A 13004-nucleotide genomic window follows, 5' to 3' on the forward strand; every position below is an offset into this window, starting at 1 on the left:
AAAAAACGTGTATACTGTATTGCAAAGCGAAATCTCTTATTTCATCAAGCGGGATTTAAATCTTTATCAAAGAGAAAATTGAAATCTTATCAAAGCGAAATCTCTAAATACTACTTTGGTTTGGCGAAGCGGAATTTTTAATCTTTCCAAAGCGAGATTTCAGTCTTTATCTAAGGAAAATGTTTAATTTTATCAAAGTGAAAAAATTAAATTTTCTTGAAACGAACTTTGTAATTCTATCAATTATTGGTAAAGTGAAATTTTTAAGGGAGTTTCCAAACATCGACAAGAAATGGCAACCACGACCACGACCAGAGACCAGATAAATTTGGGTTATGGAGTTTTTTCTGTTTCTCCAGCGTAGAGCCTTTCTCCTTATAATTTGAAAATTTTGAATTGAAGAGTAAGCTCACTCCTGTCTCACTTAAATAGAGCCACGTGTCAAATGCGTAAACAGTTATTTCGACGTGTTTGGAGGTTGAATAGGGTATCAATTTTTATCTTTTTACACGCTTTTTTTTATAAGAATATACTTTATAAGAATATTCATGATGAAATTATCGAAAAAATTAAGAATATGCTAAGAATATCATCATCATGGAATTTGGGAACCGAACCTCAGAAAGCCGTTTTTAATGCATTTCTACCTGTAAATTGCCTGTTTTCCCCAACATTACCAAGGCTTTAACAAATACTTTAAAATTTTGCTTTGGGTTCACATTACATGTCAGATGTAGGCTTGGTTTGAATTCTAACCTAAGAATACGTTAAGAATACTTTAGGATGAATTTCCCCGAAAAGTTAAGAATATCCATGATGAAATGAAAAACAATATTCTTATAGAAAAAAAGCGTGTATATTATCAGCATCAAAATAATTAATGACACAAAATATTTCATTACCTAACTCGAGATAATTCACACAGAAGATGTAATTTATGGTCAATTTTACTAGTTTTAGACAAAAATGTGGTGAAAAGTGGAACTTGCGCATGAAATATCTTTAGTTAGGTAAGGAAATCGGCTATAACCGTTTAAAAGTCTTCTGTATAGTTTTTTGAGAGCTTTCGAATGGTATACATGATATTGTCTGAAAATGATTTTGAAATTTTGGATCCGAAATTTTCAAAAAATTACGCCCTTAGGGTTTTGCCTGGGGAAAAGAAAAATTGCCCAAAAATACGATGTTCTACCAATGGGAATTAAGGGGAATTTTTTTGTGGTTTAAGGATGCTATAAGGAAGGTCTGTGCAAAATTTAAGCTGGATCATATTTTTTTCCTATAAACAGCCTGTGTTTTTGTAAAACGACCTCACTATGACTTTGATGGCCGACTCGGGTGAGTTAGGGCGTGTCTAGATCTTTAAAAGTCATAAAATCCCAAATTAGCGATCAATAGCACCCATTCTCACAGATTCCCTTTGGTATTTTCAGTTGACATATACCGTGAGGTTTCAGGACCCGTTTGTAACGTAATTGAATATTAACCTAATTTTTTTTTTTAATTGGATATATTTTTCAAAAATAAACTTTTTATTAAAATATAAGTATCATTAGATTAATAAATTAAAAACAAATAATAATACAGGCAAAGAAATCTGAAAAGTGTCATCCAACAACCAAAGGCACATCAAAGGGATAGTGGCATAACCTTGCGATTACGCCTGGCGCACTAAAAGAGCTAAACAAATATTAACCTAAAAATCAATTATTAAAAAAAAATACTAACCTAAAAATTAATTATTAAGGAAAGTGTGAATTATGACGTCATCAAATTATGACGTCACAAATCGTAAAATAGTTATGTCTTAAAAAAGACTTTTGAATTTTGATTTTGGCGCCCGATATGAAAAGCAAAGAAAAAACTAACGCGAACGAAGCGAGCACGGAAACTCTAGGGTTTCTTTCTTTCTTTTTGGCCGACAACTTCCCTATCTAAAGCGTAAAATAACAAATGGGGCGCCGAAATTAGTAATTAGAGGCAAGTGTGATTTTCAAGGTATATGAATAGATTAGACATGTGCCCCAGCTAACGTAATTTTCACAACTGTCTTTTTCAGACAAATTGACAATGTCGTATTTAAACAGCGAGAAGATTAAATTTCAATTCTGGAAGCTTTATTTTGAAATTGGGGATTCTGTAATTGACAATCTGGATGTAGCAAAGTACTTTTACGAGCAAATTTTTCATGAGCCACCTACTAATTCACACTTAATAAAATTCATGAAAGATGTAGACAATCTTCTATATGAGTGTAAAACAGATAAGGATGATGTTGGGAAAAAATTGACAGTGTTTTACATTCCAAATAAAAGAACATGTAGATTTTGTGGAAACAAGTTAATCTCATCGAACAAAACTGAGAGTACTTTTTTTGACGAGATTCATGGCATTCGACGTGGTTGGAGATTCAGAATGGTTTGTTCCAAGTGCAATATTTCTGAATACGGCACATTCTTTTCGAAAGGCAAATACAGAATTTTAGATGTAGAGGCAGAAGATGACAAATGGTTTGTTAGTACTGAAGAGACTATCATCTGTACATCGCTTTTAAAGAAATATCAATGTGAACTGCTTTACGCCAACCTGGCTTTTTTGTGCAAGTCACAAATTTTTAACGAATTGTTTGGTATTAATGAAGAAGAGGAAGCACAATCTAAGACATCGAACAAAAGGTATAAAATTTATAAAAGTAAACGTATTCATAAGCTCCTGAAAATATTTTCCGCTGAAACTGTTGTAGGATTTGTGGTTTTTTTATCAATATAATCAATTAAGCCAATTCTCACTGCAAGTTATTATGCTATTTCCACCCACCACACTGACTTTTCTGGTTCGCAAACAAAATAATTGAAATCCTTAGCCATAAAAATATGTAAATATCAATCCCATCAAGTTTTGGTCCATTGTTTTTACACCATCCTCGCTGGATGAAAAAGTCCTCCGAGTTTTTGAGAAGGGGGTAGAAGTTGTAAGAATGGGTAATTTTATATTTGTGATTAGTGTAATGGCGGAAATTAATTTTAGCTCTATTTTATTCACTCTGATGTAAAACCAAAGTGGTCTGCCGATGATCCCCGTGGCCATGAAACTCTGACTTAATGCAACCAAAATGACACATCTTGATTTTTAGGTTGAAAATGAACCGACCAACACTCGACAGGCGGAGACTTGAAGACGCGTTCTTGTTGTATGCAGTAAAAAATGTATGCAGATCATATTCCATAAAATGCGATCAAACTATAACTGACAGAAATACTTTATTGAAAAGTATTAACGAAGATTTCTATAAGAAATTTGTCGAAAAATGGAGTGGTAAGTGTAAATTCTTGAAACGATTAATTTATGTGTAATGCCATATCATGACTGCTTCAACAAGGTGAAACAGATATTTTGGGGAAACAGGCTCGTCGACTTCTTCTGGGTCTATTCGCTTGAAGTGTGCATAGGCTGTTAAATTGGCCGGTTCAAGTGAAAAAGCGCAAAAAACTATGGTTTTTGACGCCAACAACTTATTTTATAATGACTATAGCGCTCAAAAACATCTTTTTTAATGATGCCAAGATTATTGGCCCAGCCGTGGAGCGGAATGGGCCTTTACAATAAACCTAAGAAAAACTTTACCCTGAATGAAAAACAAACAGAGAGAGATGAACCTTCCGATGAACGGAACAGGCCCTATCCTGGATAGAGTGTGATTAATTACGTGCGTCACGTGCCCGTGCCCTCGTGGGTCGTGCCTTCGTGCCTCGCGCGTCCCGTGCCCCGTGCCTTTGTGGGTCCCGAAAAAAATTACGTGGGTCCCGAATAAAATAACGAGGGTCCCGAAAAAAAAATACGTGAATCCTGAAAAAAATTACGTGGGTAGTTCATGTGTCCTCGAATAAAATTGCCCACGAGGGCACGAAGGAACGAGGGCACGTGACGCACGAGGCACGAAGGCACGGGACGCACGCAATTAATCACACTCTCCTGGACAGCATTCACTATCCTAGGATAGGGAAATCACAGCACTTACCTCGCTCTGCTAACTCGTGCTCGCGACACACAGAGCTGATGGCGTATAGTTACTATACTCGAACGACTCGAGAGGACAGTGCATCCTCGCATGGTCAAAAGTATTAGTAACCACGCCACAGAGTCAGGCATATCTCCCCCACACTCATGTATCTGAGCATGGTACCCAATTCCCCTCACATGGCATGGTTTGACCCGGGCGAAGATACACTCACTTGCCAAGTGAATCATAGCACCGAGTGGGAATCGAATCACGACCTGCTGCACGGATGTCAAGACTGATATCCACTACACAACTATACAACTACTACTATGAAGAACAAATTCGTGCAATTTAGGGGCAAAAGTAGAATAAAAATAACTCAAATACAGCCTAAAAATAAGAGCAGAAAAATAATAATTTCAGGCTCAAACTGCCAAAAAAATAAGAACAACCGAGCCTTAGAAAAATTTTACTGGTTCCCATAAAAAAAAGTATATAACAAGAATAACAAAGCTTGGGCAACTTGAAATAATGAATTTACAAAAAGGATGCAGAAAGGGAATGAATTTCATGAAAAACCTGTTTTTTGACCTTGTGCGAGTTGTTGAAAAAGTCAACACTGAGTATATGTCTACTGAAAATCTTCATGGCTGAATGTTTTCATCTCCCAAAAGTGTATGAAAAAAATTCACGTGTAATTCGACAACATCCATTCATGATGGAAGAGAAGAAACGATTTCTAGAGACAGATATCCTCTTGCGACCCTGTTGTGAAGACTGCAACCAAATCATCTGTCTCACTTTATTTGAGGTTAAATGTTAGGCCCATTTCTTGAGTCATTGAATGTAGAGCTTCCATATACGTGACTACTTGTTTGAACAACATCTTGTTTCATACTCTGTAGCTACTCTGATCTCTGATGGGATGGGTTCTTCTTTTTTTATCGAAAATCTCTTCATACGGGAGATTTTTAATCCAATGCGCAGTTCTCCAGGGCTAAGTATCAACATCATGTAAAAAATAGTTGCCCAGGGGACAAGATTGGTATTTGATGTATACACATTCAAATATCAGTATTTCTAGATTTTTCTCAATTAAACTGATTATGTTATTTATTTTTTATTGTCCAGGTCATCAGTGCGAGAAACAGGGTTGTGGAAGAGTTTTGGTTTTGGATGGGAATATGAAGACCAGCCGTCGGGTCTGCGCTGTAAAAGACATCACATCCGTCGTTTTCCCTACAATGAAAGAAGAATTTAAGACAGGTAAATCGTAATGAAGTGTATAAGCCCGATGGGCTAGAATCGAACCTTTCTCAGGCAAGAAAAATGAAGCCTTAAAATATGAGCCGTTTCCCGGGGGGGGGTATGGTATGTGCCGCCCTTAAGGGTACCTTTTTTTGGATTTCCAAAGTCCCACTAAAGGTCGAAAATATCAGAAAATCAAATTTCAGTTCCGCTAAGGGTCGGGAAAATAGGAAAATTTCAACTTTTCATCCCTGGTAATAACGAAATTTGGTTAAAAACGGTAAAATTAGTCCCCGTGAGAGTCGTAAAATTCACAAAGTTTTCTTTTTTTCCTCCTTTCTAGTCCCGGTAAGGGTCCGAGGGTGGAAAGCTGGGTGCTCCCCGTCAGCTCGCAACCATATTACCCCCCTCCCGAGAAGCTTTTTTGATGACGAATTAAAATGTAGCAATTCCATTGTTCATGAGTTAAATTTGCCATTTATATAAAAACCGGTAGGATTTTTTGGCGTCAAATCCTACCAAGAAAATTCAATTCCAACAGACTTAAACTTCATTGGTAACCCAAGAAACAAGGTTTCTAGGACAAATAGATCCTTATACATAAAATCTATTTATTTGAATATTCCCTATTTCTAGGTTGGAAAGGATAAGCCTATCTTGGTGCCAAAATAGACCTACACCAAATTCTCGTCAATTCCTCTCACTTAGTTTGAAAGGTCAATCTATGTTAATTTTTTAGAACCCTCCCCCAATCACATAGATTTTTGGACCTGACATATTTTCAATTTTTATAAATTTTATAGGATGCTTAAACACCCCAATTCAAGATTCAAAGTTTTGTTCACTGCATGAAAGCAACAGTATGGCTAAAGACCATGAGGATGAAACAGAACTTACAATTGATAAAAATCATGAAACAAGAGTAAGCGAAGAAACCGAAGAAAATGTTGATGAGGGGGAATTAGATAGCATAAATGACAACCTCAAAATTGATCAAGAGACAACTGGTGATTATTCAGTGTTACAGATCTGTGCTATCAAGGAGACCAGGAATTCAAAACTCTATCAGGTAGGTTATTACGAAAGACAGAAATAAGCCCGAAATAAGTCAAGATTGTCAAGGTATACACATTATAATCGAAACATAGACGCAGCGATTATGGTAGACCAATTTCACATACAATATTAAAGGTCTTTTCAAGTCCGTAGTACTTGAAGGTGTCCACATGTGTATACAAAAAAGATGTGTGGTTTGTTTTAGAGGTTCTTACTTACTTGAGAAATGATTGAATTCTTGATCACAAATTTTAAATAATAAATGTCATTGAAATAAGAAGAAAAGTTGACCGCATTAATTATTCTACCTATCGATTTTTTTTAGAAAACAACAGGGTTAAATACTTTTACGGATTGTAGCTAACGGTTTTTTTTGTTTTTAAGGACTAATCTTTCGAGATCTAGAGATAGATGTTATGTTTAATCCGATGTTTGTCTAAAAACTACGCGCAGGCATTTTTAATGGGAAATAAGTGATTTCATACTCCATCTAGGAGACTCCTGGCCTCTTAGCCTTTTGGGTTTAAACCTCAATGGTTATCAACCAAATTTCTATTTTTAGATTTTGTGGCATACTGGTGAAAAAACATGGGTTCGCGATGAAAAGATTCCGGAGCACATCAAAAACCAAGGGACTTTCTTAGTAGAACAGGTTACCGACACAAACCTTGGATGTGATCAAAACGTAGCGGTGATAAAACCTACATCAACAATCAATTGGTAACTAGGCTAAAAGTAATAAGAACAGGCGAAGTGGGCCCACTTTCGCGGGCTGTAAATGTTGATAGAAAGAAAAAGATATAAAAATCTGAATACATATTTCAAATTGTAAAAGCGAAATCATTCTCAAGATTTCATCAGAATAGGAAGGGCTAATGATGATGGAGCGCATTGATTATCACACCCCCTTCTCACAGACCCGGTGAGATTTTTTTAGCCAGTGGGGGTAAAAATAACGGACGAAAAGTCCATGGGGATCGATATTCCCATTTTTCTAATGACTGGGGATTCAATTCCATGATCTTGAGTCAGAAAATTCAGCGAGGATGGAAAATATAGCAAAGAAGTTTCAAGTGAGGATTGGCTTATTTGATTATGTTCAGCGGGGACAAAAATTAAGGTAAAATTTCTCACCGGGGACGATATTTTGGCCAAATTTTTAAGTGGGAAGGGTCTCCAGTGGGGCTGTGAGAACGGGGTGTATTATATTAAGTTGATATCATTCTTTTCTCAGTGCGAAGCAAAATTCTACAACCGCGAAGAAAAAAAGATGTCAAACAGAAAAAACAAAACATTCAGCCAGAGATAAGAAAACATCAGGTATTGTCCTTCATTTCTTATGTAATTCCATTTTGCAACTTAAAACCTGATACTCTACTAATAAAAACGCTTTTACCCCGTCTGTTCATCCATCCATCCATCCATCTATCTATCTATCTATCTATCTATCTATCTAGGTGTCCTTGTTTTCACAAGCCCCTGCGGAGTTGTAGTGAACATGAAAGAGCTATACATCAGCGAATCAAAACTGCAAGTGTACGGTCATCTATACGAGTTATTGAAAATGGAATCAATGAAAGATATAGGTAAATATTTTGAAAATTAGTAGTACTAAAAACACATGTGCCTTGGCAAATAAAAAAACTCAATTCAAGTGTATTCCAAAAAGGTAAAACTCTTTATAGCCGGTCTACTTTAAGAGCTATACATCAGCGAATCAAAACTGCAAGTGTACGGTCATCTATACGAGTTATTGAAAATGGAATCAATGAAAGATATAGGTAAATATTTTGAAAATTAGTAGTACTAAAAACACATGTGCCTTGGCAAATAAAAAAACTCAATTCAAGTGTATTCCAAAAAGGTAAAACTCTTTATAGCCGGTCTACTTTTGGGTGGTATTGTTAAATTTTATAAAATTAAACTGTTTTAAAGTTCATTGAAGCCCTGTTTTCTTTTATTTTGTTGACCCAGCGCGCAGCGGAATAAGCTTTTTAAAAGGAAATGGTCGATAGCACGCTATTATGAATTGACCATGTTAAAAAGCGTTTACTATTTTGCCAACAAGGTACCGGTTGTAAAAAATGAACCTAATAAGCTCAGGGCTGATTTACCATGTTTTGTAAATTTTGATTTTTTAGAATGTATCGTATATGACGACGCGTGTCACCTCAAAAAATATTCCATGAACCGAAGAGAAAAATCAGAGAAATTGGCTGACATGGATTATAGGTCTGATAGGTTTCATTTTAAAAACCATATCGATACTTGGTGCCGTGCAAATTGCAACCCAGATAACAGCGACTCGTTGAAAGATGTATGTAGCAGAGATTTTTTTTGGTAAACTATTTGCGCTAAACAAATTTGTAAGAAATATATAATGAGTATATCGAGGGTGATGAATTTTAATTGGTAAAAGGGTGGGTTTACATCAAGGGGAGAATCGATTAAAGAATTGACCATTTTGATTTGTTTTGCACATTGTGTCGACAGGCTCATTTCCAGACTTCAGCAAAATAAGTTGAGACATCAATGTAAGGGTCAGGACTTTCAGTAAAATGTACTGTAGGGTAGGTCTTCACTCCTCATAAGCTGCACGAGGGTTCAATTTTGAAAGGCAATTTTTATGCCGACGTTAGACATTTTTGTAAGGCATAATTAACTCTGTAAATCATACTTTAGGCGTAGAAACTTTCACAAGCAGAAACTTTCGCGAGGTCGAAAAATCGCGAAATTCACAACATCTACTTTCGCGAATTTGAGGAAGAAATATTTTTCGCGAGCATTAACTTTCGCGAATCATTGGGAAAAAACAGAGAAATTTTAAGCGAAAATCGACTAAAAAGTTACAAATGGTCCTTGAATCCAATAAAAACGGTTATTCTTTGACTGTGAAAAGGCGTTAAAGGCTAGAAATATGCTAAAGACTTTATATTTATTACAATTTTGAAGTTTTGTAGATTTTCAATTTTTCAAAGAAAATTTCGCAAACATAAACTTTCACAAATTACCCTGTCAAGAATTTTCAAAGACATTTACTTTCGCGAAATAGGCCAAAATTCGCGAAACTCGCGAAAGTTTCTACGCGCGAAAGTTTGTACGCCTAAAGTAATTAATTTTCGCTTTCTGATTAATTTGAAAAGTTATTAACTCCCATAAAAGAATTCGTAAAAGTGATTTTGAGCCTTTTGTTAATGTTCTGATTGTTATCGACAAAGGAAAGGTAATCGATTCTCCCTACAGATGTAAACCCACCTAAAGGTTATTTTCTATTTCAGGTGAATACGGAAATATGCGAACAATTGTTTTCATGGTTCTCGAAATATAAGCACATGACGAAACATATGAATCGGGAAAGGTACACTTTCATGGTGTTATATTTGATGCATTTACATAATGAGAGGATCACCAAGTAACTTTAACACAAAAGCAAAAAAGCAAAATATTGATTAAGCCTTAACTCCTAACCCTCCTCCAATCATGACTAGCTGGTAGTTGAAATATTTATTTTACACGTTTTTTTATAAAGAACTTTAACCTTCCTCTAAGGTTAGAGCTGCTAATTTTACCTCAACATACAAAGTTCTAAAATTATAGAGCTTGGTACAACTAGAGAATGAAAGTGCAAAACCTATTTTTGCTTCAGAATTGCTCCGCATCATTTAGATTGGCCCTTACAGCATTAAGCGGTACGAGCGAAAGAAAGCGGATGCATTGTAATTTTAGAAGGTAAATCACTTTAGGTGGACCAGGCGGTAAACCAGAACATGAAATATGAAATACTAAACAGTGAAATAGTTTACAGCCTGGATATCCAGGCTACCTGAGTAGTTCCTTAACAATTTTACCCTTACCATCTTTTGAACGTGTTCCTTATAAAAATACGTGTAGCTCTTTTGTTGTTATTTATTCTTTTGTATTTTCAAACGACTTTTGTTTATTATTTAGATGTAGACAATTCATATTTTTAAGAAAGTAAAAGAACTGAAAAAGACTTACATAGTACAAATTTAAAATTAACTTTAATTATTAAGCTATGAAACATAAAATAACAGAGCTCTATTAAGACCTGATTCGTTCATATATTTTTCTATACGGCGGGTATAACCTGATAGAAATTCGAGCCGTTACTAACAACCCTGCGGGGCCTAGGGCGCCGAGTATACACCCGGCACAGTGACAAGCCGTCAACTGACGTATACACCCGGAACCGTGACAAGCCCTTGAAATACGTAATTAATCGTTGTTTTACGTCCCATGCCTTTCATTATTTAGCTATTAAACATCGAAAAACAAAGCTTTATTAAAACATGATTAGTTCATATATCTTTATCTTCGACGGGTATAACATGATAGAAATTTGAACCGTTACTAACAACCCTGCGGGGCCTAAGGCGCCGAGTATATACCCGGCACAGTGACAAGCCGTCAACCGACATATACATCCCTCAAAATACGTAGTTAATCGTCTTATTACGTTCCACGCATTTCATTATTAAGCTTTGAAACATGAAAAACAAAGCTTTATTAAGACCTGATTCGTTCATATATCTTTCTATACGACGGGTATAACCTGATAGAAATTCGAGCCGTTACTAACAACCCTGCGGGGCCTAGGGCGCCGAGTATACACCCGGCACAGTGACAAGCCGTCAACTGACGTATACACCCGGAACCGTGACAAGCCCTTGAAATATGTATTTAATCGTTGTTTTACGTCCCATGCCTTTCATTATTTAGCTATTAAACATCGAAAAACAAAGCTTTATTAAAACGTGATTAGTTCATATATCTTTATCTTCGACGGGTATAACATGATAGAAATTTGAACCGTTACTAACAACCCTGTAGGGCCTAAGGCGCCGAGTATACATCCGACACAGTGACAAGCCGTCGAAATACGTGATTAACTGTGACGTATACGTTTAAAGTCAGCTACAAGACATTATAAATTTAAATGGTTAAATAGTTATGGATTAGATTCTTATAAAGTTGGTCCTTATAAATGAAATAAAATGTCCTCAAAAGTATGTTACCATTTGTTTACTTTGCAAAAACTAATTAAAACTAAAATAAACAAAGTTATATGCCTTACTTAAAAAAAGAATTTTGAATAATTAAAATGAAATATGAATAAAACATACTCCCTCAATTTCTCGAGACATGAAAGTTTATTGAGCCTTATTGAGCCAAAATGACTAAAAGAATAAAAGTTCAAAATGAAACAAATGAAACAAATGACATGGGTTTGGGGATATGTCAATTGGGGTATAGGACCCCTTATGCCCTATGACCCCCGGCCTCATTGAGCCAAAATGACAAAAAGAATAAAAAGAACGATGGGTCTCTCCTTTTTTGAGACTCAAAGTCAAAATGAAACAAATGAAACAAATGAAACAAATGACACGGGTTTGGGTTATGTCCACTGGGGTATAGGGACCCCTTATGTCCTATGACCCCCGGCCTTATTGAGCCAAAATGACAAAAAGAATAAAAAGAACGGGGGTCTCTCCTTTTTTTCGAGACTTAAAGTCAAAATGAAACAAATGAAACAAATGACACGGGTTTGGGGTATGTCCACTGGGTTATAGGGACGCCTTATGCCCTATGACCTCCGGCCTTATTGAGCCAAAATGATAAAAAGAATAAAAGTTCAAAATGAAACAAATGAAACAAATGACATGGGTTTGGGGATATGTCAATTGGGGTATAGGACCCCTTATGCCCTATGACCCCCGGCCTCATTGAGCCAAAATGACAAAAAGAATAAAAAGAACGATGGGTCTCTCCTTTTTTGAGACTCAAAGTCAAAATGAAACAAATGAAACAAATGAAACAAATGACACGGGTTTGGGTTATGTCCACTGGGGTATAGGGACCCCTTATGTCCTATGACCCCCGGCCTTATTGAGCCAAAATGACAAAAAGAATAAAAAGAACGGGGGTCTCTCCTTTTTTTCGAGACTTAAAGTCAAAATGAAACAAATGAAACAAATGACACGGGTTTGGGGTATGTCCACTGGGTTATAGGGACGCCTTATGCCCTATGACCTCCGGCCTTATTGAGCCAAAATGATAAAAAGAATAAAAGTTCAAAATGAAACAAATGAAACAAATGACATGGGTTTGGGGATATGTTAATTGGGGTATAGGGACCCCTTATCTTTCAAATTTATAGAAGCAAATTTTGAAATTTAACAAATGGGCACAGGGACCCTCGTATCCCTTGGCCCGATGGCCTCATGGGTCCATGTGGAAACAAACAAAGATCAAAGGTTTCCTTCACTTTTTTTATAAGAACCAAGTCTTGAGATAATCACATTTTTTGTTTTTTCTTAAATAAATTTGGGCCAGTTAAATTGATTTCAAATTATCTCCACAATACCAAGACAGTGGGGAAGGGTAGATAGCTCACTTGTACACCCTCATTGTCAAAAGGAAAATTTGAACTTTCATTTAATTTCAGTTTGACATATTCCCTTATACTGGACATGTATGGTCAAGGAGAATCACTTTTCATATACTTTCTCCGAATCGTGCTCTGTATACGCAATTCGAATAGATAATTCTTCTATATTGAGCTTGAATAGAACAGCCTTAATGACGGCTGTAAACTTCGGTAATTGTCATGGGTCAGCCTTTCTTAATATATCTAACATAAAATTTAAAATAGTATATCCTAGTAAGTGCGAGTGCAAAC

The 13004-nt window shown here is 36.0% G+C and overlaps 1 protein-coding gene and 1 long non-coding RNA gene across 2 annotated transcripts; both read left to right on the forward strand.

Moving 5' to 3' along the window:
• Positions 1–1987: 1987 nt before the first annotated feature.
• Positions 1988–7910, forward strand: LOC136800773 (uncharacterized). The gene is made up of 7 exons (XM_067057430.1): positions 1988–2675; positions 3134–3315; positions 5132–5266; positions 6052–6317; positions 6867–7024; positions 7539–7624; positions 7762–7910. The coding sequence occupies exons 1-7, from the start codon at positions 2071–2073 to the stop codon at positions 7908–7910; spliced, it is 1581 nt and encodes a 526-aa protein (XP_066913531.1). The 5' UTR covers positions 1988–2070.
• A 97-nt stretch (positions 7911–8007) lies between these two features.
• Positions 8008–9842, forward strand: LOC136800605 (uncharacterized). Its single transcript, XR_010845735.1, has 3 exons — positions 8008–8085; positions 8446–8621; positions 9583–9842. It is a non-coding gene; the product is annotated as an uncharacterized lncRNA (long non-coding RNA).
• The last annotated feature ends 3162 nt before the right edge of the window (positions 9843–13004 follow it).

This window comes from Clytia hemisphaerica, unplaced genomic scaffold, assembly GCF_902728285.1.
Source record: "Clytia hemisphaerica strain Z4C2 unplaced genomic scaffold, Clytia hemisphaerica genome assembly, whole genome shotgun sequence".
Taxonomy (NCBI): Eukaryota; Metazoa; Cnidaria; class Hydrozoa; order Leptothecata; family Clytiidae; genus Clytia; species Clytia hemisphaerica.

Bases quoted from the DNA above. Each gene is read 5' to 3' on its own strand.
- LOC136800773 (XM_067057430.1), top strand. From the start codon at position 2,071: ATGTCGTATTTAAACAGCGAGAAGATTAAATTTCAATTCTGGAAGCTT. The intron at 5,267-6,051 runs GTAAATCGTAAT...TAAATTTTATAG, and splicing joins GAAAGAAGAATTTAAGACAG to GATGCTTAAACACCCCAATT. The intron at 7,025-7,538 runs GTAACTAGGCTA...TTCTTTTCTCAG, and splicing joins CCTACATCAACAATCAATTG to TGCGAAGCAAAATTCTACAA.